This window comes from Clinocottus analis, unplaced genomic scaffold (assembly GCF_023055335.1).
Source record: "Clinocottus analis isolate CAN_PGR_092001 unplaced genomic scaffold, fCliAna1.0.p SCAF_10, whole genome shotgun sequence".
NCBI classification, from domain to species: domain Eukaryota; kingdom Metazoa; phylum Chordata; class Actinopteri; order Perciformes; family Cottidae; genus Clinocottus; species Clinocottus analis.
In genome coordinates, this window is record NW_027175821.1 from 19903270 (window position 1) to 19931202 (window position 27933).

Sequence of the window (27933 nt, forward strand, 5' to 3'; positions counted from 1 at the left end):
GTATGGAATATTTCCACTTGTTCAAAACTTTCCCCACAGGAAGTCAGGAGGATGAATCCCTGATCTTTTTCTTTTTTGAAGCAACATGAACAGCACGAAATAGAAAAAGGAAATCTAGAAATTTGTTTTTGTCATAGCATCAATTGTACACATCCATAATAACTCATTGTTTGATAACTTTTAATTGATGCTAATAGTGAATGATCAATTTTCATGCTCATATTATTTTATATTCACCACTTTTGGTTGATCTAATCATTTTGATATATATATATATTTATATATCTAATATATATATATATATATATCTAATATATATATATATATATATACATATATATATATATATATACATACATATATATATACATACATATATATATATATATATATATATACACATATATATATACTTATACATATTGCATTATTGCCGTAAAATGCTGGAGGTGAAATGTCCGGCGAGACGGGAAACTGACTTCATGATGGTGAATTTATCAAAGAAGGTTTGTAGTGAGAAGGAAAGTTGGACCTGGAGTTGTGGCAGGAGCAGCTAGTGGGGGTGAAGGGAGTGAGCGGGGTTAGGGTGGAGGGTGTGAGGGCACATTGAAGAGGGTGTGTGAAGGGTTGGACCGGTCCCAACAGCAGTTTAAATATATCTGGCAGAGCGACACCCACTTGTTGTTTGTTATGAGAGAGAGAGACGACGTGTTGCTGAGAAGCAGAGAAGAGCTTCCAGCTTCAGAGAGCGTGACGAACATCTGGCATCACAAGTCAGATTTATTTTTAGATATGCAAAACATGAGAAGAATGCTGAATATTGCTGCTTTGAAGTGCTTCGGCTGACTTTTCAAAACGCCCTTTTTCAGCTGCATGGGACCATCCTCCCCCTCTGCCATGTTTGTATGTAAAATAAAAAAATAAAAACTTTTTGCAGAGCCGGCACTGAAAGAACGACCAGCTAAAATATTAAAAAAGAAACAGGAAGCAGTTTTTCCCACGAGAACAGCGGCGGTCGGACGGCGTGGCAGCAGATACGTCTGCAAACGGAGCAGAGAGCCGCTCTGCTGTCTGTGTGCGGCTCATCACTTCCTGCTAAGAAAAACAGCGTGGCAAAGATTTCCCAATGAAATGAATTAACCGTACGACAGCACAGCATACCTCATGTGGGTATGTTGATGTTTTAGAATAAAACTTTGGAGGAATCAAAAATGATTGAGTTGTTGGCATGAAATGTGAACGTTAACCATCTGCAGCGTTAATCGAGTGTCTCCTTATCGGCTGCATGACTCAAAGGGTTAATGATTAACACGCGGGTCCCATTTGCCTGCTGTCACATGGAGGCAAGAGGGCGGCTGCTGTCGATGGACGGGGCAGATGCATATTCACGGTTTGCATCCTACTGTTGACGTCAGTGACCTTCTCTCACGTTGGGTTATTCTGCTTCAACTGGTCTGAAACGTAAACGGAGAGAAGCTGAGCATATTGTTGGGAAAAAGACGTCATGAAATATAAAGATGGAAGATTGAAAGTAAAAGTTCAGAACAAAGCTAAAAAAGTTGCCCCGTGTCTTCTGTTAATGAATTTTCATGAGATTATTTTTAATGTATTCCCAATGGGACCACAAGCAGAGGCCTTACAATAGGTTTGGTGTTGTCGTGATTGTATAAATGTGATGTGACGGTGGAACCGGGCCTCCTCTGTGTGCGGCATCCTGGAGAACAGTTATCTGGCCACAGTGAAATCTTATTCTTTTAAGCAAAACACTAACAAATATGAATCAAACCCAATATTTTGTGAGATTAAAACATGTTGTGAATTTGGGAAATGATGTATTTATTTCATTAAATCATGACTTCTGGACTTTAAACCACTGAAGTTATTGTAAATGTGTGGATCATTGAGATATAAATCTAAAAATAGAATTATAATAATCTACGAGTGTCTCCTGTTCGTTCTGCAAAACTGTGCAGAAATAACGGCTTTGAACACAAAGAACAAACATTAAAAAATGTGATGAATTATTAGCTGAGCTATATTCAAATGTTGTAAATTCAAATGAATGAAGATTTGAAGCTTTGATAGATCAGTTAATCAGGTCTGTACTTTCAGTCATTCTTCAAAAGTAAAACTCTTTCACGTCACGTGATTTATGGAGTCAAATATTCTTCCTGTCTGAGAGGCCTGAAGCTGCGGCAGCGTGTGTGAGTCACGAGAACCACGAGAAGATGTAAACGTGTGCAAACACACCAGCAATTAGTCAAAGTCCTGAGGAGTCACATGACGCCACAGAATCACAAGACAAGAGGCCAAAAGTTTGTTTGTGCATAAAAAGCCGGAAAATAAATCTTGGTTACCTCTAACGCCAACGCGACACCAAACAATGCACAGCTCCGTTTTTGTTTTTTTATTTAATAAGCTGGTTCATAAATTATCGCACATAAAAGATTATTTTTCAATAGTTACAAAGTGGAATAGCAACTTCATTTTGCGCCTGGAAAAAATAAAAATAAAACAAAAACATGAAGGGGCGTTTGATCTGGACAACACAGTGGAGCAGAGAAGAGGGAGGCGAGAAGGGAGAGGGGCTTAACATCCAACCACTGTCGAATTATATTCCTGTTCCACAGACGGTCGGTCTGTGCTCAGACTAGCAGCAAAACGGTGACATGCGTTTCGTATTTCATGCCGGAAAAACAACAGAAGGAACGCTCGTTCGGTTCTCCAGTGTATTCAAACAGAGTCTTAAAAATAAAACAAAGGGAACGAGGAGGGGAATAAATTATTAAAGAATAACAATTAAAAACTAAAATATTAAAAAAAGACAGCACTAAGCTACATGTGAGGCTCACAAAAACAAATCAAACTAAAGACGTGACGAGGCGGCGTCTCCTCGGCTCGACGGGCCCCTCTTCCCCTGGGAGCCGAGCGCCGGTCGAGGAGCTAAACGGGGGTCGACAGTGGTTTAGAGGCGGCGGGGAGCCACATAATTAAACTTGAAGTTCATCATTATTTATTCTTTTCTCCAGCTATCGCCCTCCTCCCCCCTTTCTAGTGGTCAAATCCCTTCTGGCCGATGACCTTGCAGGGCGGAGACCGTTTGGAGGACCGGGCGCTGACCCGCCTCGCTAAAAGCGGTCCGGAGGAGCGATGGGTGTCCGGCATCTCTAACGCTAGTTTCTCACTCTAGGGTTCTAGCGGCCAGAGCTTCTCTCTGGACGGCGGGCGCCTACTAGGACATCTGCTGCTGAATGTGCTCCAGGAACTCAGGGTAGGAATAAGGGCCCTCAGACCGATCCTCCACCAGATACTGGAGGAAAGAAGCTTTAGCCGGAGAGTTGTCCCTGCAGGAGAAAACAAGGGAAAAAGACGAGAGAGGGTGAGAGGGACAGCTGTGTGAAGCCGTAGATAGAATAAACCTTTGAAAAACTAAGTTACAAAATACAAACAAGACAAGAACGTTGCCCGGATGAAATTAAACTGCAAAGTTTTGATTCAAATTTAGGAAGAAACGTACAAACTGACAAAAATATTTGAAAGTTTGTTGTTTGACATCGTTTTGGCCGATGCTTTTTGCCCACGTAAAACACAAATACATAGAAAATAAGGTTCAGTGTCTCAGTAAAAGACTCTTTTACAAAAGGAAGAAAATAAAACTTATCTTTAGCACTTTCCTCAAAAAGTATCCAGGTTCTATCATGTTAAAGACATGTTTCCCTGCTGCAGTCCAGACGGGTTTCTTCGTTTTATTACTGTGACTCGTCAGTTACAAAAACTCAGGGAACTCATTGAGAGATGAAACTACGTATTGATTAATAGGTAGATTAATGGGAAACTATGTTAATAACTGCTTTTATGTATCTTTCAAACAAATACGCCAAATATTCACTTTAGTTTCCAGCAGCGCAGATTTGATGCTTTTCTTTGTGATTTATGAGTAAACTGGATATCTTTTGGGTTTTTGATTGAAACCAGACATCCAAATACATAACTTGGGTTTGCAGGAAATATAAAAAAGGGCATTTGGCACTTTGTTCCTGACATTTTGTTGGCAAAATAACTAAATGAGAAAATAATCGTAGATTATGACGATTAAATCCTAAAATTTGCTTCAAAACACCACAAAACTGATACTGAGGCATATGAAGCTCATAGTCAAGGTTTTTACATATTATCTTTATTTTATTGTTAACTGTTATTGGAGGCAAACTTCTTGTTTAGTAACTGCCGCCCAAGAGATCTCGTCCAACTCCTCACATGTATTTGTCATCTCTCAGAGTTATGCAAACACTGACGTAAGCTGTTCTGCACAACAACAACAGTGTAGTGTAAACATGTGGCGGAGCAACAATGCAGTGCCACAGAAGCGGAGAACACAAAACACTGCTTTCCCTCTGGAAGACTTGACCACTGCTGTCAATCTGACCTCACTGCTGCTCACCATGGTGCTTTTTCTGTGAACTTTGGACCGATCGCTGCCGGGAGAATCTTTCCAGTGAAAAGACCAAACTGGCCACACCCGGTTTCTGAGCTGGTCCAGAGCACATCGCTGTGTGAGGGCGTTTTTATTCAGAGCGCTGACAGATATTTCTAGACCCTGAAGTACGGCTGAAACCATCAAATCATCTCCAGTTTCCTAAGAAAAACATCTGTTGACTGTTTTTGATTATTAGTTGCATTCGAATAGAAACAGAGAAACATGTCTCTGCTCCTCAGAGCCAAAGATGATAATCTTCAAAAATAGCTAAAAATAATAAATTTATTTACTATATATATATATATATTATATGCTTACATTTGATAAGCTGGAACCAGAACATGTTTTATATATTCTTTCCTGACAACTGACCTATAATAACCAATAATTGATTACCTTGTGATTGATTGACTAATCATTTCATCATTTCAGCAACAGTCTACGTGCAGCCTGAAGGATGATTGTGCACTTTCTAACAAGTTGGACCCAGATGGGCTGGAACCAGGCTGCAGACGCCAGGTTTCAGTGCATTGTCCCTCCAGTTTGAGAATATCAGCTTACCACGGAGAAACACTCACAGGGGAGATCAGATCCAAACGTGACATCACTACAGACTGATCATATATATATATATAATATTTTTTTCTAATTTTTCTGTTACGGAAATTTTAAAACCTTTTCTCAGATCTTAAACCGAAATAAAAGAACAACCAGAAGGGATGTGCGAGTGGGAGTCAGACGCCACTCCAGATGTGCGGCAGCGCTTACTTCATGACTTGTAACGTGGAGCTGAACGCTCGGTTGTCCTGCAGCCAGTCGAGGAACGCTCGCACCCTCTCGGACAGAATCGTCTCCAGCTCGGGAATGTGATTCTGGGATTCAGAGAGAGAGAGAGAAAGAAAGAGAGGACCAAAAAACATCAGCTGCATTGTTTTTACAACAGGGGTTAACAGAAACATGCCTGTGGTGTAAAATGCGGTGCTCGCATGCGGCACGGGGTCGTGTCGACCCTTCTAGAAACAACACACACAATAAGCAGCATAAATAAGTGCTGACGTTGCCGTTTGTCGTGGGTGTCACAGCACGCCCACCGGGTGGTAATGACAGAGCTTTCTCGGTAGCGGCACAGTAAAAAAAAAAAAGCTACAACAGCAAATCTGCTCTGCCGCACGAGTTGTTTTGTTTTTAACAACACAGAGAAACGCAGAGTTGTTTTTATTGTGGCGTGAATCTGTGAATGCTGCAGCTGGGTGGCAGGGAGTAAAAACACCGTTTCTCTAATCATAGTTCTTCTGACATGTTCGGATGCTGACCATGTTGGCGGGTATTGAAGCAAAGTCAGGGCATCCCAGGACGTCCTGGATGAACAGGTCGTCGCAGTTTTTGCCGATCCACAGATAAAACACCTGCACAGACAGAAACAGAGGATCAGGAAAAGAGTGTCTCATCGTCAAGACTCGCTTAAATCTTCTAAAAAACTATTTTCTATAACATATTTAAATGTTTGTGAGTAAATAAGCATCAATACAACTTAAAAAAGCTCAGAAATACACCCTTTATTAAATGTTAAACACTCACAAACTCTAATAAATCGCTCACAGTAAGAAGCTGAATGAGGTAATATGAAGGAATAGTTTAAAAAGAAATACTAAGCCACAAAAATGACTGATTGTATTTCCCCCACATTACATTGATTTTGTCGAGAAAACATTGAGGTTTATAGTTATCTAAACTTTTTAGACAATAAGACAACTACACAGATAAGTGACAAAGGAAGAGAAAGAAAAGACAAGTTAAAGCGAAGAAAACATGGTCAGTGACTTTCTGATGGAAACCTGTGAGGAGCCACATCGCAGCAAAGCGTCTCATGAATAAATAATAAATACTGAAAGCTTACGTTGCCACAGTCCATGAGGAAAGCTCCGTCTCTGCTCACCCTCTCAGCAGACAGGTGGAGCAGATGCAGCTGGGGAACCACCGTGTCGTTCAGATGGAGCGCCCCCTGCAGACGAGACACAAACGGTGTAAAACAAGTTGGAGGACACTCCAACTTTGTTCAACTTATTATATGAGTAGCTTAAAAAGTGACATCACTACACAAAGTTAAAAGTGCACTCCCACACTTTCACTTCTGCACTGACTGTCCGTGTCCTACCTGGTCCGACATGTCGTCCAGCCGGTACAGGTCAGGATGAACCATCCGCATCAGCTGCTGCAGCGGCTGCGTCTTGAACTCGCACATGGCGAAGACGCGCTCGTCCAGCCGCGTGCTGGTGCCTGTCCGCAGGGCTTTCTGGAAAGCAAAATGCATATCTTCTTCGTGTGCGTGTTGATCATCAATGCATTTGTTTTTGTATTTGACCAAGTCCTGTTTTTAAGGTTGATGGAGCTTCACGGTGTCAGACAGTTACTGATAGTGCAGCTTATAAGTGTCAGACAAACGTTCAACTCCCATTTAAGGTCTCCGACCTGATTTTAAAATCACACAAACATCTGCAAAAGACAGAGTTTTGATTAGATTGTTTAAAGGGATTGTTCAGATGTTTTCAAGCGGGGTTGCATGAGTTACTTATCCATTGTGTTTTACCTCCAGTGGATGTCGGCACGTCTCCGTTTAGAAGAAACAGACAAGAGCACCAGCACAGAAGCAAAGCCCTGTACTGCTCTGGACGGGCACAGCAGAAAAACTGTTGTATGCTGTCTTAAAAACGCTGAACTCCTTTGACAAAAACAGTAATTTCACTCCGCAGAACACGGCACTAAACCTGCTTAATGGTACCGTTTTGTGGTTTGACGGGTACCTAGTTGGATACAAAGGCTTGTGTCACCCATTGGTAAATGTCTAGGTGATGGCAAGATAAAGCGTAAAAAAATAGTCTAAAGATAGAGTCCATTTGAGCTGAGATTGATTAGTTTTTAAGTGTTCAAATATGTTTTGCTGCTGCCGCCTTCCACAGCAGACGATTACTTTGCTCCTATCCGTTTCTACAAACTAAGTGCACTCTGACTGCCCACCACTGTCGGTAATAAACTGACTGATAAGTACCTATTACAACTCCACTTCAAAACATTCAAACTATTCTGTTAAGTACTTACAAGTACCATCTGAATATCTTTACAATGTAATGAATAATAGTTTCAACTTATATAGCGCTTTTCAAAGTACACAAAGACGCTTTACACAATAGACAATAACAGACGGAAAAGAACACAAACGTAATGAAAGTGGATTAAACGGTGAACAGTTCTGATGACGCTGAATTGTTTACAATCTGTCATTTTACTTAATTCATGGCACAGTGTTTAATAAGTGGGAACTGTGTTTTAATTGTTCAGGGTGTATCCTGACGTTGTCAGACCATGAGGACTATTAGTCTCAGATGACGCAAAGAGCATGAGAATGAGTCTGAAACCGGACACACCCTGGATGTATGAATGAACATGTCCTGGGTGGATGAATACACACATGACATTTCGGAAGACTGTGTGACTGTAAACTGACCTTTTATTTTCTGTGTGTGTGTGTGTGTGTGTGTGTGTGTGTGTGTGTGTGTTCGGTATGATGTAAAAGCAGTTCATACTCTAGGGTGTGTCACCCTAATGCGGAGGATTACTGGGCGTTAACGTGGAATGAGTGACAGCTTCGAAAGCGTCTCCCTTAATAAACCTGTGGACCAATAGTTTGTGAAGACAGACGCACCTGTTTGAGCAGAGCGAGGATGTACACAGGGAAGAGGCGCATGGAGGCCGGGACGATGAGGCCGGACTGCTGCAGGTTGCACACGTTGTTCTTGTAAGCGCTCATCAGATCCACCACCGCATTCGTCAGAGCATCGCGAGCGTCCGACAGGCTGGACGTTATTGACCGGTCGATGGCTGAAAGGCGAGCGTGGAGGTTCACAGGACATGTTAGTTACAATGTGCATTTATGGGAAACTTAAATTCAGTGCATTTCGTCTTCCAATAAAAACAGGTAAACTTCATTTTCTACAGACAGAAAGTAAACACAACTAAAACAGGCATTTAAAAAAGGTGAAGTGTGTAGTGTTTGGCATCATCGAGTGGTGAGGTTGTAGAATTTAACCATCTCGTGTGCCAAGTGTGTGGGAGAACTAGGGTGGTTCACGCAAAACCACAAATGGCCCCATCGAGAGGCAGTTGTTGTAAGAGTAGGGCGGGTCATCTGGAGACCAGCAGAGCCAGTGCCAGGTAGTAGGAAGTGAGTGCTGAAGCAAGAGAGGGAATGTGTGGAATTTGACATTTCTGCAGAAATAAATGCTGCAGTTCTTCCAGACCAACAGGAGTTTCCAATTTTCTCTTGGCAACATAATTTACGCCCCGTTCCTCTCTGTGCATCTCTGTCATTGGGTGAGCCAGAAATTGACTCCCTCTCTGTTGTGGAGTTTTTATTCAATTCCTTCAATGCACCCCGAGGAGCGAGGAGGCTTCAAGTGGCGTGACGGATAAATGCACCCCCTTCACAAGTGGCACTGTATAAAGCAACCAACGTTGCTTACGCTATGGAAACAAGGATTTATGATGAGTCAGCTTCGGGCTCCTTCGTCCTCTCGCCTCCTCCTAAAATCTCTTTCTCTCTCTCTCTCGTCCTCGCTGGGAGGAGCTAAGACAAGAGCAAGAGGCACGAGTGAGGGTAGTGAGGAGAAAACTAGGCATATTGAAACACTCCTTCCTGCATACAATCAGCGAATATGTTTCAGCTCGGGTAGCAACCATTGTCCTGACTACCCTGCTAAGTGTGGGCTTAGTAGTCTTTTAGAAGATGGTTTGTAGTCCTTGTTACATCACCGCTATGACACTGAAGCAAAGTATTAAAAAAAAAAATTGGGCCCGCTGTTGGTTTATGCGACAGACTCACCCATGTCGGCGAGCAGACAAGTGATGGCCTGAACGTCAGCTCCGGCGTACACGTCACTCAGCTGGTTGACCACCGGCAGACACAGAGTATGGACCCGGATTCGCCTTTTTCCTACCGGGACAGACGAAGAATCATCAGATACAGTAATACTATTTGTATTTGGCATCATCAACAAAAACAACAGGTTGCTGTTGCTGGAGCAGGTGAGGTTTTAAGGGTTGTTCACCTTTACTCGATGTGTAGAGCAGAGCAGCCTGGAAGCAGGCCAGAGACGAGTCTGCCAGAGAGTCATCAATTGACATCTGGACAGCGAAGGCAGAGTCCGGGTTCACGTTGGCCAGGGACAGCAGGTCGGTGGAGCGCACAAAGAAGTTACCGTGGAACGTGTGGATGGATAAACCTGAGGACAGTGTAGAGGAGACATTTGTAGAGGAGATACTTAAAAACAGGGCGTCTGTCTGACTACGGGGACTCGGTTACCTTTAGTGCATCGTATCCTCATGACCGCTTCGAAGCCGATCTTCCTGGTAAGGTAGCGCTCCAGATCTTTCTGGAACTTCTCTAGTTGAGTTGGGTTCTGGATGTGATGGAAGGAGGGGTAGTAGAAGATGCTGCCTGCCGAATACTTGGAGATACATGCTGAAGAAGAGGAGAGAAGTATTAATGAAATACTCATTATGAGAATGATATAAACTAATAGATACTGAAATATTTCATTTGGAAGCAAAGTGATAGACAGACAAACGGCCCTCATGTGGCAATAGAGATAGACATTGAGGTTGAAATGTTGATGAGTATTCTTACATAGTGAAGCGAGGTCAGTGTACTGGGAGCTGAGCAGGAAAAGGTCCACCCCAATTTGTTGCCCTGAGCAGTCCAGTGCGAGTTTCTTATAGAAGTCTGTGGCGGGGCCGAGGTGCTGAACTCCCTGAAGAAAAGGAAAAGATGGAGCCGATTAGAAAAATAAATCCTCTCGTTCTGTGTTCTGCTGTGTGGAGGAAAAAATCCCCACCAACAGCTTTGGGGAGTCGAGCCTTGGCAGTTTATTGACATCAAGCAGAAGACACAGTTGATTAAGGTCATGACAAAAACACAGATTTGAGCTCAGTATGCTCCTCGTATGCTCCATCTCCAACCTGAAACGATGATGTTGTGGCTGGTAATTAAAGGGAGGTGTGGCGGGAATATAAATATAACATAGCAGCACTGAGCATGCCAGAAGATTAAGTATTAATCCACACAGTTGGGGGGGTGTCGTCATCTTCTTGCCATAATTCATCCGTCATATGGTTTAGTTAAGCTTCCTAAATCACAGCGAAACGGTGTGATTTCAACGTCTCGTTGGATAATCAGGAAAACAGTTCCCTGGCAAAATAGAAAAGTGCCGTGTCATTCGTACCTTAGAGCTCGAGCGCTGGTTGGGGTCTTCCCTCGACTGCAGCGATCCGGCACCGAGCGTCGGCAGCTGCGTCTGAAAGACGGTCACACGGCCTCCGGTGGGCGACATGAGCTTGAAGGCGGCTTGCAGTGCCGGGCCGAGAGCGCTGTGGGTCTCCTTGCTCGCGCTGAACATGCCCGGCAGAGACGTCAGCAGGTCCTTCACCAGCTGGACGAAGGAAGGAAAAGAGGAAAAGTGCGTTAGCAAAGTCTTATTGCAGCTATTGCATTTATTGTGCACAAAAAAACTAAAAAGGTTGTACCTCTTTGCTTTCCTTCAGGTTCACCATCAGACTGTCATGAGACGGTATGAAGATGTCTGAAAACAACAAAACAGAGATTTGGATCACAGAAAGACTTTTTTAATAAGACCACAAACATTACAGTGGTGAAAATCACTATTATTGAACATTTTTTCAAAGAATTGGATAATGACCAGCTTCAATTTGCAATTCATCTGTTATTTAACTTGGTAAACAATCAAAATAAAACAATCAACTTTCTTCAGGCCCGGAAAAAATGCTTGACTGTATGAGAGTCTGCATTAAAATGTCTATTTTGAAATTTGGGCCAATGTAGGTAAAGAATAAACCCTTCTGAGGCTCTGAACACTTCAGGAGCTATAAACAGACATTGTATATCTTTAACCTTCCTCTTGTGTTAGCTTTCTAGTGCCATCTCTGTGTCTTAAATCAGCTGTAAAATACACTAAAAACCATTTTCTATCATCCGATTTGTTTTTCATCTCTTGGTTACCTTGTTAGGCTTCCTTATCCATGAAAATGTTGGTTTTAATGTTTTTGGTGGGGGCCTCTGGGCCTTTTCTTTGTCAATAAACCTCAATTTCATTTTTTTTTTTTTTTTAAATGGTCAAATGGCTAAGGAGGTTGCTGGCGCGGATGCTCTTTGTGTTGAGAAAATGATAACCCCCTAAAGCTCACATGATTGGGAGAGGAGCTGGCTGTCTGACAGTAAACTTATGATTTCAGTTTTGGCTTTAATTTTTGCTTTATAATGTTATTTTTATAACTGGGTCAAAACCGACCCTAACAACACAAATGTCATAATTTCAACCAGAGCATTTTATAATTTAGTAAAACATTTCTTTTTTGTATTTTGTTAAAATAGAGGTTCCTGACAAAGTCAAAAAGCCTTGATGCAATGAACACATTTTATGTGGTTCTTTTATGCCTTTAAAAACTAAAACAGATAGGTAAACACAAGAGGAAGGTTAAAACCGATGCTGTAAAAATGCTTGATTTTGAGTGTGTGTGTGTGTGTAGTCATAGATATCGTCAAATCAGACGCATCAATCAGTCAGGATTACAGTTTTTCTTCAGCAATCAAAACATCAAAGAATGAAGACACTTCCTTCACAATTTAGTGGCACTTTGTCTTTAAATCAAATTGGACACCTTCCTTTTTCTTATTTAACCTACAATGACCCTTCTAGCCTGCTATACATATCTCCAAATTAAAAAAATAAAATCAGAGAAACAGGAGACTTCACTACCAAGGTAAAGATCAGATGTAAAAAAAAGTGCAGCACTAAAATGTTGATTCTTGGTGCACTTTACTGGTCTTACACCTCGTTTAATCCTGGATAAGCTTCAAATTAAACGTTTTATTTAAATTGTATTTTAGACACTGCTGCCTCCAACAATTAGAGGATATAAAACAAACAGAGTATGTGATCTTAAGGCTGGTTTCAGAGAGCAGACGTACCATCTATGTCTGACACCACCAGCATCTGCGGCTGGGACAGTCCCTCCTGGAGGTTGTAGAAGTGGATGGTGTTGTCGAAGGTGAGGAAGCCCACCCTGGTGCGCGTATCGCCCGGCAACCTGGAGCACATACCAATCCTTTGTCAGAGCGGCTTTAGGTGGAAAACTTTTACCAGAGTATTTCCTCTGACAGTTGTTCATAAGCATGTGTTTATACAATACAAAGAAATACCAAAATAAAGAGTTAACAATTCAAATGTCTGTGATTTACCGACCATCATGAAGCAAACGTCATAAGGAAGCCACATTTACTGCATTGTATCATCAACAGCACTCACTTGTCCAGGTTGTCCATAAGTGATTCACAGAAGTACTTTAGGTAACCTGCTTCCACAGCATTGTGAGACACATCGAGAACAAACAGGTAGGCCGCTGGCTGAGGGGGCCGCAACTGAACACACAAAAACACACTCACGATTAGTGTCTTATTTGACGTCTGGAGGCGTTCATTTTTATTGCATTGAAGTGTCAGTTTGTTTTTCTTTTCTCTTTTCAAATCAAACTTCCTACAGCAAAAACATCTTTGGCACCAGACGTCGCAGAGGCAAGACTGCCCTCTAGTGGCCCAATAATTACACTGAATTAACATTTACAGCACCGCAAGAGCAGCCATCGAGTTTGGGGACAGAGGAGACGACAAAGTGGTAAAGTTGGAACATTGGCTTACCATGTAGTCTGAGGAGGCGATGAACTCCACCGTGGCGTTTTGGACTTCTGGTCTCTTATGGGGCTCGCCATACGACCGGGTGACTGGATTGTACATAAACTCATCTGGAACTGAACCAGAAGGAAAGAAAAGAGAGGAGGTTAACACAGAACGATTGCAGGACTCGGCATAACAACGAGTCTGTCGAGATAGCACTCGTACCGTCATTGACCCGATAACAGAGGTTGCACTTCCACCTGCGCTGGTCGAGGAAGGTGACAAACGGGTTGATGTAGGTGCGACAGGAGCGACAGCGCACTATCGTGTTCGACGTGATAACCGGTAACTGCTGCATAGAAAGGGAGAGACAGAGGGAGAGGAAAGACACAAGAAGAAGAAAAAAAAGAGTAAATACTGGAAAAGTACATGTGTCTTTTTAAGGGAAATCTTAATCGTAACCTTTCCAAAACATTTCCCTCTGTAGTCATGCCTGAATATAAGCTTCGTCCCCGGTCTCTTTTCTTTTTTGATGAATGTCTTCTCAAAAGCTTCTTCTGCTTATGTAGCAGCGTCGCCTGAGAATCTTCCACATTGTTTTCTTCTTCTCTTCTAGAGAACAGGCCACTTATTGAACACTGATGAGCGTGAGGGTGTCCACGCAGGTTATGAGGTGGGAGTAAACAAAGCGCAAAAAGCAGATTTATGGACTTTTTTATTCGGAATAACTAATCAGCGGCATAGAGGAGAACCAAATTATCAAAAGCACGGAGATGTGGAGTGTGAAATTGGCAAGTGGCGAACTTGCACTTAAACTGCTGACAAAAGAAGCTCTTTGGTCCACTGGAGACCGGGGATGCACTTGGTTGCTAATCAGTTTTACTGTGTTGAGGCTAAAAACATATTTTATTCAGTAAGTCTCTTGTGACTTAATATATTTGACCAACTTTTTTTTTTACAATAGTCGCTGCTGCTTGAGTGGACAAAACTTCCAGCCACGACTTCCGCCATGCGTCCCTGTTCCCCGTCACTTCGTACCCTCTGACACCACATCAATTAACACCCTATAAATACACACCTATCTTCCTGTGCCTCCTCCTCATCATTCTCCTCCTCCTGTCTGTCCCGCTGTCACTGCAGCTGCTCGTCTTACAGAACTCCAAAACAGACTCATAACCCGTCCCAGTCGTCACGAGAGAGAAAGACTGCTAAGTTTTATGGAGGAGATCCGCAGAAGACGGATTTTTGAAGGAAGTTAGCGCTGGTTCCCTCAGCAAAGAGTCCATGGGATACATTTTCTTACTGTATTTTGGACTTTTGCAGAAAATAAACTCTTTGCCAAACAAACATTTACAAGTTTTGTTCCGCTTGAACAAAGAAACACCCCTGTTATGATTTTTTTTAATTGGTGAAAGTAAAGAGCTAACGTTGTGCTATAAAGGAACTCCACAACGGTCACATGACTTCACATTTCCACCGCTAAGCTAAAGGAGGACGAGTGAGGACGTTTAGTCGTCTCATTTAGAATCTTGTGACTTTAAGACCTAACTGAGCATTTACCAGTGAATAGATATTACACGTTTATCTTTAGATGTTTATCCTTAGTCACAATATGAGTAAACAGAATAAGCGTGTATGACAATAATTAAACAGTTACACTGTAAACACAGGATTGTGCATGGCTCGTGTTATATCTTGACAGGTTTCTACAAGTATTTCTAAACTATGTCACATAACACAATAAAACAGGGTCTAAAATCGGACTGTAAGTAGCCAATAAATCTCTAAGAGAGTAAAAGCACAGAGGCAACATTAAACAATGTATATTTCTCAGGAAGACACATAAACACTTCAAAATTCACAAGAGGGGTATTTACAGATGAATTTCATACCATAAAGCAAAACGTCAAAACTCTTAAAACTTGTGAGAACCACATTCCTCATTAAACCAAAATCACATTTACTTTGAAAAGAGGGAACCAGAAGTATAAAAATGTGGACTCAGTCCTGAGCACTCCATATATGTAAAGTAGTCATTGGTTAGTTCAATTCTATTTAAATCATAACGGAGAACGAGGAGCGAAAGGGTTTGGAATGAGATTCTAAAAATAAAACTTTTAGGGGTTTAGAAATCAAATAATACCTGTAAGTCTCTGAAGGGGTGGAGAAGGAGGCCCAGAGGAAGCCTGGCTTTGGTGAGTAAAGCCTGGGTCTGAGGAACGCTGGTCAGGGTACACCTGAAGGACCTGATCCGCAGAGACACACACACACACGGAGAGAGAAAACATGTCGGATAACACACACACACACACACACACACACACACACACACACACACACACACACACACACACACACACACACACACACACACACACACACACACACACACACACACACACACACACACACACACACACACACACACACACAGATTAGACAATGGCTGAATGAGAGTTTCAGAGTATGTGAGAAAGAGAGATCACCAACAAAGTCTTTCTAATAACAAAGATATGAAATATCAGCAGAAACACCAATAGTTATAGTTAAGCGTCCTTCACTTTACTTACTGAGGACTACAGTTGACCTTCTTGAGGTCGGGGCTGAGGTTGGGTTCGGGGGCTTCAAGGGGCCTGGGGGGCAGCAGGTTCCTCTCCTGCAGCAGGTTGACCGGCCTCAGGGCCTGCACCTCCAGCTCCGGCACCCCGCTCAGGCCCCCCAGGGCCGCAGACAGCTGGGACATGTTGGGGAACGGCTGGGAGGAGGGAGGGAGGCATACATTGTTTTTTACTCTTGTGATTAATCAGGACTGGAGTGTCAATACAGCAAGAACAGCTGCTGCCAGAGAGGATGACAACTGAAACTAGGAGTCTGAATTATAGCCAAACTGACACGCGAGTCCAAACTTCATCATCAGCTGCTAAAAGATGAAGCCGTTAGTTACAGTGACGTGTGAATGGAGAGAGTGAACCATAACAGTGACGTTCTGGTCCAGACAGCAAAACAAAACTCACTGGAAAGCCAAGAAGGCTGCAGATTTAGCATAAACAAAAATATACATTATAGCTGCTTTAAAGTACTCTGTTGACAAGGTTTGAGCTGAAACAAATAAAAACCCAAACTCATGATGAACTGGTTAAATGTTTATTTATTCTACAGCTACATGAGTTTAGTATCTCATGGGCAGTGATTACACGTAGTTACTCAGTTTAAACCGTCTCCAGCTCTTTGACTCAAACTTAAGTCCAGCCTCGAAATGCTCTGGAGGAAACAGATGTTCATAGACGCAACAACAGACATCTGAAACGCCTAAAAAAAAAAATAGAACTGAAACCAGGCTGGTTAAAAAAAAAAAAAAAAGTTTCTTGCGAATAATAAATAAATTGCTTCAACAGCATCCATTTAAAAACCTATTTACCTGTGAGTACTGCTGATAGCTTGACTGGGCGTACGGGTCGCGCGAGGGGGACGAGTCGGTGAGGGAGGCCGGGCCCTGATGGTAGGCCGGCGGCTGCATGCCGGGGTAACCGTAGTTACCGTAGGGCGCAACCTGGTTGGTCATGTGGTTGGAGGGCGGCAAGGAATCTGGACGAGAGAAAGAGTTCAGCCTTTGTAGACATCTGATGCTCACATTCTGCCCCCATTTTCCATCAAAACGTTAACTCAGGGTGCATCTACAATGACGGCTACACCAGGAACCCAATTGAAGTTGTGTGATATAAAAATGTAGAACAGAAGAACTTTTAGTGAATAAAACTCGCAAAGGCGACTGTGGTCGGCAGTTATTTTGCAATGCAAGATATTTGTGTCGTTCAGATGAAAAGGTGTGTTTGTGATACCTGGATAGCTGCCTCCTTCCAGGTTATCGTAGCTGTTGGGCACCGGAGAGGCACTGCCAGTACTGGAAGAGGAAGTGTCACCACCTGAGAGAGAAATGGTGACACACAGAGAGAATTATAAACTGTGTGTTTGAGAGGACTGGAGAAGTGAAGAATTGAATTCCCTTGGGAACAGCACAACAGAAGAACGCACAACTAAAGAAGCAAAACAAAAGCAAAAACAAAGACAACAAATGTGAATCAATTAAAACAAAGGCTGGAGGGTCAAAAAGGAAACATTAAAGGAAGTGAAGAGTAGTTATATTTTAGTTTTAGCCGTGAAGCGTGTATGACTCCCTCAGGCCACAGACAGTGAAAACATGATGAAAAGATGCACTTAAGCCTCGAACAAGCAGACGGGCCTCGGAGGGTGGAAAACACGGCGGATAGAAACATGAATAGAGCAGAAGATTACAAAGCTGCTGTGACGACTACAGCAGGACCACAATGTCCCCGTTATCATATTAAATACATTTTGTTGTTGGTGCCTAGTTCTCTAAACCCGGACTTGTGTCAAGTGGCCATGTACTGAAGGTAATACTTGACAATGTAAATCACAATCCCACATCAAAAACAGACAAACTTTCCCCTTGAAGTTGATTGTGAATCACATTTTAAACTGGAGTTGTAAGTTTTAGTGCAATAGAATATAATTGAGAGTAAAATTTAAATTTAAATTTAATCTCTATTTGTTAGAAACTGGTTTTAAGTTTGGTACAACTGGACCTGAAAGTTAAACAATCATTTATTTAAGTTTAAAACTGAATCCTTGTTGGTTGCCTCATTAATCCAGAGCCACTTTGACCAGGACTTCAGTGGACTTCCCCCAGAGGCTTATGAAACAAAACGCAAGGCAGCACAGCGTTGAATAATATGAATAATAATCCGTCACATGGACGGACACACTAGACAATATTAATATTAAAGTCACTTAATCGTACGTTTGATATAATTAATGAAACGAATATATGAACGGTCAAACTGACAGGGTTAGACGCTGACTCCCAGCAACACAGAAGCATGCTTTACGTCCCGCAGCGTTTCTCATGTTTAACAAGAAGCTCACTTCACTTGGATCTCATGAAACAACCTGAACATTAATCAACACAGAACCAAAGGCTGTTTATAAACGTTAACGCGACGTGTTGATGGTTCACTTACAAGAGACGGAGTTCAAACCGTGGACATGGAGTAGCAAGTAGTAAATTTATGTTGGCGTTTGTTTACATCCAGTTGTAAGTTTGATTTTTCACAAAGTGCATCTTTGAAGTACACTCTTGCTCTCTGCGCGTGAAGTTTCTTGGATGTGTTGCATTGTGGGTCTATTGACGTTTTAAACTCTCATGTCCGATAATGAATCATGTTTTTAAGAAGGATTACAAGAGTAGAATATTTGAATGAACCCATTAATCCATGTGGGCCGACAAGAGGGACAGCAACCAGAGACACGCCAGGCCCGCTGGCAGGCAGCTCATTGGACGGGGCGGGATCCAATTATCTCAGACTAAATCAGACCAGTAGACCACTGGATTATCTGCTCTGGAGGAGGAGACCAGGACAGCTTAGCCTTCCGCCTCCTCGAAGATTCTTCCTCCACCTCTTCGCCCTCCTTTTTCTGCTGGAGCTAGCCAGGTCTCATGAGAGTAATAAAAGCTGTATTCATATGGTGGAGCAGTTCCTTTCTGATGCGTTCCTAACAAGTGTCACTGATCTGATCATCTAGTCACCAATAGCAGGGAAGAAGAAAAGTCTCTAGATTTCTCTCTAGACCAAATACTGTAACTATGAGCAGATGCAACATGTGTCTTGTGTCACTCACTCGAGACGACTCATTGTTTTTGGCTCTAGTGGCAGGGTGACTCAGCAGGTTAAGACTGCAATGAGACTGCTCATGTATTGTGTTACCAGTGTAGTTTCTTCATTATTATTGATTCACTTGTTATTCTGTTTCTCAATCAAAGAAACATTTTACATATTCTCCGAAATCTCCGAAAAGTGTAATTATCCTAATAATATCATCACATTGAAATATTATTTTTACAGAATTCTGCTATCCAAATACAGACAACCAAAATGTGATTAAAGAAGATAATTAAAAAACATTGCTGCTGATAGACTAAATGTTCTTTCATGAATCTATTTTGCACATTATTATGATTAATATCTGTATTCACTTTATTCTGGACAGGGGAGAAAGATTTTTTTCAAATCTTCTGTATGTTTGCAGAAATTGACAAAGTAAGCTGACTTTAACATGGTTACTATTTATATTTCATTTTGAATGCCATTAAGTGATCAGCATGGAAGCATTTTGTTAATATCACAATATCTGAGACACTATCATGGCGTCCACACAGCAACAGCTGGTATTTTGTTGCAGCCAACAACCTGAAAGACACCGAGGAGAATTGAAGAATTCACAGAAGAGAGGGGAGCAGAAAGCTAAAAACAAGAGTCTCTTTTCATTAGGAGGTGTAAATGAGAACTGGCTGTGCACCGTGCGCTCTCATGGGGAGCCGGAGAGTCAGCAAACACATAGAGAGCCTCCAGCTGCCGGCCAGGGAGAGGCTCCATTTAACAACAAGCTAAACTCTGATGACACAACTCCTGAGGGAGATTCATCAGCAGAACACCTGAGTGGTGTACACACACACACACACACACACACGCACGCACACGCACACTTTTAAGTGCAGCCTCAACAATTGTAAGCATACTAATGCAATTTTATTGTAATGCCAGTTATGCGTTGTCAACCTATAGACACTTTAAGGGCTGCAACTGTTTATTTTACATGTGAATCTATTCAGGAGAGTTCATCTATTCAACCCTCTTTAAATTTTCCAAAACAAGATTGTTTAGCTAGAAGGTGTGAAAACCTTTGTTGATTTTTCTAAATTCTGACCGACCTGGAATGCCTCCATCAGGACAAGCAACCGAATGTCAGCTTGAAATGGTGATATTTTATTAAAACCTTTTTAATACATATTTCTCGTGCATTTTCACATTTAATTTCATGTTCAATTATGTCAAAGAAATATAACTTTTGCGTTTAAGCTGAATTCTGTTTTATTAAATGATTTTGGGTAATGTAACTGTTTTAGTGCAAAAATATTTTTTTATATTTTTTGAGTTCTCCCTACTTAGTCATGATTGTGTTCCCTGCACAACCTTCAAATTGTGAGCTTTTTTTCCCCAAGCAATGGTCCAAACCTCAAAGATATCCAATGTACAATACAAGACAGATTAAGAAAAGCAGCACATTCACAATCTTTTGAAAACCAACCCATTTTTAGGCCTCTGCTCAAAAAAGTCATAACAGAACTAAAAATCTCTGCAACCACTTGGGCTATTTGAATATGTATCAGTCTATATGTTACTGGTTAAGAATATATGAAAATGACACAGCAAAAATGAAAAGGTTTCAGGTCCACCTATATTAAAAAAAATCACTTTCAGGATGATTATTTGTTTGAAACGATGCAGCTGTACGGTCCAACTCTAACCCAAACCATAGCACAACATGTGAACATTCTCTCTGCAAAGGTTGACTTTGATAAAGTGAAGCAGAACAAAGTTAAAGAGGGTTTAGTAAAGAGAACATAAAAAAATGCATTGGGGCACATTAGCGCACATCTGTGACATTTAAGTTCTCATGTACCAAACCATAAATTTCACTTCTATATTGCTTACGGTGGTCAATACACCCAAATACCGGAGTTTGGGGCTTTTTTTAAAAATATAAAACAAGCTATGATTTTCAGTTGTATATAACAATGGCTCAGTTTACCCCTATTGGGGATTGGTTTTGAATTGGTTAAAACGTGCAGAAACTACCAGAATGCTTTTCAAGATCAACCAAAGTGCTGTTGTGTTGGAACGTAGAGCAGAAGTGACACAGAAGAAGAAAGCGATCGAATGATGACCTAACGGCAAAAATGATGGGTGTTGTTGCAAAAACGTTTAGGGGCATAAGAATGTTAGAGAGAGAGATGCACTGGTTGGTCGTTAGTCATTCATCAATATTGAGAAATTGAGATTATTCTTTCATTTTAGGGACAACATATTTATATTGCACTTCCACAAGTAAATAATGCTAAAGTACAAACATTTTCCAATACTTTAAATATGGTAGTCCTTTCCCCTAAATTCATTGAATTTTAATGTATTTTTATTTTGTCTATAGAATATAGCACTTTCAGGAAAGTTTTTCACAACGACAGCTCCCCAACAGTGAAGCCAAAGCATTTTGATCTCTCCCCTGATCAACTTGGAGATTTGCGCAAATGAGGGAAGGTCCTAACTTGAAGCAGTTTTAGGAGAAACTAGTTATGTACGAGTCAATGTTTTATTTATGAACATACCATTGAATTTACATTTTCCACAAAAGAAAAAAAAGTGACAAAATTGTTTGTGTCTGCTGCAGTCATAGCTCTTAGGAGGAAAGAAAATTGGAATCGGCCAAGAAATTTGCAACCGGTGCATCTCTAGTTTAGAAAACAGCTGAATGGATTTTGGGATGGAGACAGTGGTAATGAATGGGTTTATGGGGAGGTAAAAGCTAATGCAGACCTGCTTCCTCATCCTCATCCTCCTCCTCATCATCATCCTCAGAGCTGGATGACGAGGGGGCTGCGGCCGGGCCTGAGGTGGCAGCAGAGGCAGAGCTAGCTCCACTATTAGCAGCATATCCATACTGCATGCCTGTTGGAAGGGTGGTGTGGGGAGGGGAGGGGGGGGGGCAGGAGAGGCACACGAGAAAACTGTCAAGACCAGTCAATCGATGGCAGAGAGGCGGAGACCAGATGACCCGATGTGTGTGTTAAAGTTGTGCTGCAGCAACAAACTAACTTCATCCATTGACTGATCAAAGCAGTTGGTGGTGGGTGTCCCTGCTTTGTCAAACAAACCAACAAAAAAAGGACAGTTCATGCCAAAATGAAATACATATTTTTTCCTCTTAGTAGTGAAATTCATTAAAAATGAGTTGCCCAGTGAGGCGGTAACGACCGTAAAGGAAGTGTGCATACAAATAGTTCCTGAACGAAACTGCTGACAACAAGGTCTACGGATTCTCTTGAATAATCGGGGGTCATCATTTCAGGGAAAAAAAGACATTGCTTTTTTTGGCGTTTTTTTTTGGCGCTTTTGAGCACCGCAAGCCAAGGGCCACAGTCTCATTGTATTGGAGACACGACAGTCATCTCTACTGCGGAAGCAACTCACACCAAAATGATTTAGATTGATAGAACTACAGGTAAGAGGAAAATACGTTGTGCTTATTTTGGCGCGCACTGTCCCTTTAAGACAAATACAGACAATCAATCTGTGCTTACATGCATTGGCGTCACAGACCCTCCGGAAAAATAGGTTGAGATTTTTTAAATTTTCTGGCGATGGGAGAAGGCAAACTTGTTTTGCAGCAAGCCGGGCTGTTAAGCATAAATTCTTTCTTTAAGTGAAACCAAGAGAGGCCGTCAGAAAAGTCCCCACATCTGAAAGTAACAACCTAAACCTCACATTTACACAGAATTAGGTGTAAAGCAGGCATGGTTTAGCCGGCAGTGAAAACAGTTTGGGTAACAAACAACATAAACCAGCAGCTGGCTAGTAAGTTCCAACCTGAAACCCTTACAGTTGTATAAATACTCGCACCTACACATTTGAAAGTGTGTGTGTGTGTGTGTGTGTGTGTGTTTGGAAATGTTCCAGGCGTAATCTGCAGCACACACAGATGTGAAAATGTAAACCATTTACCCACACTTGCACTGTAAGTTTAGAGCAGGAGTTAAAACATTTAGGTTCAAAGGCTCGTGGAAGAGTTTGCACCAGAAATGACAAAATCCAGAGCACAGCAAAACCGAGCACTGTCATTTGTCCCTCTAACGACTTTTTGTAACGTAAAGCAGGTTAGAAAAAGTTTGAAAGTTTTCACTTGGACGCAAACTTCAAACGAAACTCAAAGGAAAAGGATGCCTGCTGAGACTACTGCACTGGTGAGGCATTTCTTCTGCAAGCAGTAAAATAACAGAAAACTGTTTCATGTTGAGCGCCAACATTTCAACAAATCTCACAAAATACTTAAATCACATTAAAAGTATTTTTTGAAACATCTCCAACTAAAATTTGTCAAGATCCAAATTTGTTCATACAGGGCCTTCAGGGGTGGGCAAACTTTTTAGCTCAGGGGCCAAGATGAGTTTTAAAATGTGACAGACGGGCCAGGCCAGTATCAGATGGATGGAGAGTGTTTGTGTGAACTCATATAAATTAAAAGTAAAAGCCATTAACTCAAAAGTAAAGAAAACAGGTTCATCAGGTAACTGGGATGTGTGGTGTGTAATGTGTTCATCACGCTGAACGTCTGCTCACAGGTAGAGCCAAACAACACCAGCATCCACTGTGCTATCCTCCTGATGTTTCGTGAAGCATAAAACCAGGTTTAAGGGAGTTAAACTTCTCCTTTAAGACGGAGTCACATTGAAAATTAATCAGCTACAATTGCAACTCCTCCGGCTCTGTTTCATAGTCTCGTGATGGTTAAGGAAGACAAAGTGACCCGGCCCAGATCCGGCTTAAGCTCGGCACGCCGGAAGAAACACGTTTGGTCCGAGCAGAGGCTGATTCGACTAAGACGCTCGATGAATGACGCCAAATACACTAGTCCAATTTAAGCGTCCGACACTGCGCCACAATATTAAATAGCCGGGGCTTCAACTGCAGCCATGAACAGGCCAGAACCTACTCTGGGGCTACCTGCCGATAAACCCAGCTGCCAAATCTCGGTCAGAATAGGTCCGTGTCTGTAATAGCTAAATATGGACTAGATATGAGAAAAATTAAACGGGTCAAAGCTGGCTCACATTTGGCCGCATCGAGACAGAACACAGACAGTCAGACCGACAGTCAGCGGCAATACGGCCGAGTCCACTGCTACCTGTGAGGGGACGTGACACCAGATGAAGGGACTTTGTTCTAAATCAGAGAACCAACGGCAGAAATCTCTGTGCAGGTCGTCCAGTGATTTACTGCATTTTTTCACATGTCGAGAGGGGAAGGAAGCTGGAAATAGAACTCGATGTGACACATGAACACGCAGGAGGGTGCAGTCCCGTGGGTCTGATCTGATGCACATTCATTATGCCGAGGAAAATAACTCTGGATTCAGCTGTTGAAAACGTAATTTTTAAAATAAGGGATTTTAGAATGTTCGCACTGGGGAGTAAGATCAACTAATACGCTAGATAATGCAGGAAAAAGGCCAAATCTTTACTATAATTTGAACAATTTTGTGCTAATATATACAATACAAGTACACGGCGGGCCGTAGTTTGCCCACTCCGATATAGAAACATACGTACACAAACTACATACATTCAAGAGGCACCATTCCTTGGGTTAAAAAATGTGCAGCAGTGATGGGCAGCAAACATATTGTTTGTGAATGTGTAAAAGGTAAAATGTGTGTTACCTTGGTGGTGGCCCGGTGAGGAATGGACTGAAGTGGAAGGTGTCCCTGAGGGCAGGTGGTTTGCGCCGCTGGGAATGACCGCGCCGTAGGAGTCGTAGCTCAGAGAAGCCGGGTGGCTTTGGTCATAGTGTTGGTGGCCTGTGGTTTGGAAGAGGGCGACAAAAAAAAACAAACACACAAAGATGTAAACAGTGGGACATTTCACACAGGAGAATGGCGCTCTGACTCTTTATCTTACCATTTCATATAAAGATGAAACACTCAGTACTTTAATTGCTGTTTTTAGTTCTTGTATTTCAGAACAACCGCCAATCAGCAAACTATTAAAATGTAACTGTTAAAGTTAGAGTCAGTCTTCTCAAATCCACATCTAGGTTCCTCGGACTACGGAATTAATTTTTATTTGTGTGCATCAGTTTGTTTAAATACATTTTTTAGTCATATATAGGCTGATACAAACATTGAATTTTAAAGGAACCATGGGGAAAATAGAAACTGGTTACACCGTTTAGCCCAGCCTGCTCAATCTAAGTGTGAAAAGGTCCACAACTTAGACACTTAAGTTCTGTAACTAATTTGAAAGTTATATTCAGAGACACATAAACATGTAAAACTTTTTTTACCGATACCATTAAACAGCTAATATGCATGCTTCTGCAAACACCAAATGCACATAGTGCCCTGGACTAACACTGGAGTTTTAAGCGATGCCTCTTTCCAGCCCCACATACCCGTGTCTTCTTGACCATTGACGGTCGGCGCCAGCTGACTTGGAGGAGCCACGCTGTACCCGGGCTGCACTGCTGCTATGGAAGCTGGCCGGGAGGTGCTGTACTGATGTAAGGGGGCACCCATCTGGGTGGGCATTACTCCGTGCACGGTGGTGCTCTGGGAGGAACTCAAGGTGCCAAACTGGCTACTTCCTGGCGCAGACGGGTACGAAACGATTGGGTAGGTGGGAGCTCCGGGGCCGACAGCCGGTGCAGGCACCAAACTGGGCTGCTGTTGTGACTGCTGTACTGGAGGAGCGTGGTATGTCTGTGGCCCATAGTAGGATCCTGGAGGGGCATATGGCGGCGGATGCTGCTGCAGCTGTTGGCTGTAGTGGGCATTTGATGGTGGTGGTGCTGAAGAGGGGAGGGTGGCATACGTCTGAGGAGGAGCAGAGCTTGGGGAAGCACTGTATGGAGAGGGTGCTACATGATGCTGGGAGAGGTGGTGGTGCTGCTGCTGATGTTGGTTGCTCCGGTAGTAGTTACCACTGTGGGCACTGTTTATGATGGGTGCTTTGCTGGAAACAGGACCAGGGTGGGCAGGGATGGTGGGGTAGCTCTGTTGTTGAGGTGCTCCATAGCAGCCTGTGGGTGGATGCATGGGTTGGTACGTCTGTGCTGGACCTGAAGAGATGGAGGGCGGTGGTCATCTACACGTACTTAAGGTCAAAACGTACATATTTTCCTGAGAGCACACAAATGAATGTACCATCAGCTGCAAACAGCTTCATTAGCCGCTGAGAGGGTTAATACCCGGTTAGCTCTCAACTGTTAAAAGGCACAATCATCAATAAAAAACAAAATTAAATCTGTGCTACTTTTCATTGACTGGTTGTTTATCAGACCCACAATGCAAGACGGAAATAGTGACGTGACACCGCAATTATCTTGCTAGCATTTATAACGGCTACCGTTGTACCTTAGCTTTTAAGCTAGTTAGCTAACGACAAGCATTACCCGAAAGCCTCGTTTTCACCCGACTTCTGACGTCATCCTGATTTATATTTAAGAGTATTTATCGGATTGATACCAGAGAACAGTTGTGCCAAATAATACAGCAATAATAATAATAACAATAATAATACATAAATAAAGCAGCGCGCCAGATAAACTATCCGCTAGCCAGAGGGGTTGAAGCTCGCGGACGCTTGCGAGCTGGCTAACCAACCGCTAGCCGTCAACCGCTAGCCGTCAACCGTCAGCCGTTACCGTTCCGGTGGGGGGGCGCCGGGTTCTGTCCGTAGCCGACGGAGCTGTTGAGGTTCGTAAAACCCGGCGCAGACATCGCTCGGTCCCTCCCGTCCTCACGCCCACGGACTAACGGGTTGGTAACTCATGTCCCCCCTCCTCTTCCCCAGAAGGAATGCGGCAGAGAGCCCCGTACAGACTGGACCAGGTCTGCTCGGCAGAGCGCTGAAGCTGGAGGATCTTTACGGACCTCCTCCTGGATGTGGGGTCTTCACTCCCCCTGGTGGCTGTTCTCTGCAACTACGTATACTATAAGTCTACATCTGTATTATTTAAATGAAAATACTTGAATTGATAAATCTATTACATATTATTTTTATTTTTGCACAATACAATTAGAGATGCGCTCCTCTGCCACCTTCCTCCACTACCCCGTCTCTGCTTGGCAGCCTCCAGCTCCCCGCTCAAAGAAAGGAGACGCTGCCAAGTCAGTCTTTGAGACGTCTGAAGACCTCGGTGGAGCAGTAGAAATGTTTAACTAGGAACCGTCAGCAAGATAACGTAACTTTGGCAGTTCCTCTGCTGGTGCTGGTGCTGGTGCTGGTGCTGGTGCTGGTGCTGGTGCTGGTGCTGCTGGTGCTGCTGGTGCTGCTGCTGCTGCTGCTGCTGCTGCTGCTGCTGCTGCTGCTGCTGCTGCTGCTGCTGCTGCTGCTGCTGCTGCTGCTGCTGCTGCTGCTGCTGCTGCTGCTGCTGCTGCTGCTGCTGCTGCTGCTGCTGCTGCTGCTGCTGCTGCTGCTGCTGCTGCTGCTGCTGCTGCTGCTGCTGCTGCTGCTGCTGCTGCTGCTGCTGCTGCTGCTGCTGCTGCTGCTGCTGCTGCTCAGTGATTCACCTGGGGAGGAGCCACAGGTGGAGGGTTGAGGGTTGCAGGAGGCAGGATGACTGTCTGGCAATCTGCAGTTTGTTTGAAGCTTTATTATTTCTAATATGGTTTTAAATACAAGCTCAACACATTATGATATAAATGGTGATGTGAGAATCATAATAAGTAACTATACATATTTACATGGTGAGCTGCTGATGTATTCAGAGATTGAAGGTCACAATAGTTAGTGAACAGAAACACATGATGTCTATATGAGCAGCATGGACCATATAGCTCAGGCTGTCTAGCTGCTGTCTCTTGACCTCATGTAGTCCAGCATCAGGAGACCAGGACAGATGTGCAGCTTCATACAGCTGTGAAGCATGCTGTTTGCTGTTGGCTGGGGCCGAACCCTCTCTCTGCATTATACATTCCAAGACCGACATTGTTTTACAGGGTTTATTGCATACAGACAGATAATAGAAAACCAACCTATTGTTAAGCCTCCGCTCGAAAACGTCATCACCAAACTAAAAAGTGTGTA

General features: G+C 42.8%; 1 protein-coding gene across 5 annotated transcripts; it reads right to left on the bottom strand.

Annotated features, from left to right (window-relative positions):
• Window positions 1–2392: 2392 nt before the first annotated feature.
• On the bottom strand, window positions 2393–26795 carry sec24b (SEC24 homolog B, COPII coat complex component). 5 transcript variants are annotated; one of them, XM_068594450.1, is made up of 25 exons: window positions 26297–26495; window positions 26049–26107; window positions 25298–25963; window positions 24567–24704; window positions 21668–21799; window positions 17057–17140; window positions 16636–16802; window positions 15788–15972; window positions 15361–15463; window positions 13443–13569; window positions 13242–13351; window positions 12853–12965; window positions 12516–12634; window positions 11054–11109; window positions 10753–10959; window positions 10158–10281; window positions 9834–9992; window positions 9580–9753; window positions 9354–9464; window positions 8178–8353; window positions 6633–6770; window positions 6375–6479; window positions 5791–5883; window positions 5246–5349; window positions 2393–3344 (listed from the first exon to the last, which is right to left on the bottom strand). In XM_068594450.1, exons 2-25 carry the CDS (start codon window positions 26068–26070, stop codon window positions 3233–3235), a joined length of 3525 nt encoding a protein of 1174 aa, XP_068450551.1. In that variant the 5' UTR covers window positions 26071–26107; window positions 26297–26495; the 3' UTR covers window positions 2393–3232. The 5 variants fall into 5 exon arrangements, with proteins under 5 accessions (XP_068450551.1, XP_068450543.1, XP_068450537.1 ...); XM_068594442.1 differs by lacking the exons at window positions 26049–26107; window positions 26297–26495 and adding an exon at window positions 26549–26795 and having other exon boundaries at window positions 13443–13566; XM_068594436.1 differs by lacking the exons at window positions 26049–26107; window positions 26297–26495 and adding an exon at window positions 26549–26795.
• Between the last annotated feature and the right edge of the window lie 1138 nt (window positions 26796–27933).

What these genes read in the sequence shown, in the direction of transcription:
- sec24b (XM_068594436.1), bottom strand. Translation starts at nt 26,624, where the DNA reads ATGTCTGCGCCGGGTTTTACGAACCTCAACAGCTCCGTCGGCTACGGA. An exon ending in CAATGGTCAAGAAGACACGG is followed by an intron (nt 24,705 to 25,297) that starts GTATGTGGGGCT and finishes TCCAAACCACAG; the next exon opens with GCCACCAACACTATGACCAA. An exon ending in TCCACGTTACAAGTCATGAA is followed by an intron (nt 3,345 to 5,245) that starts GTAAGCGCTGCC and finishes TTTCTCCTGCAG; the next exon opens with GGACAACTCTCCGGCTAAAG.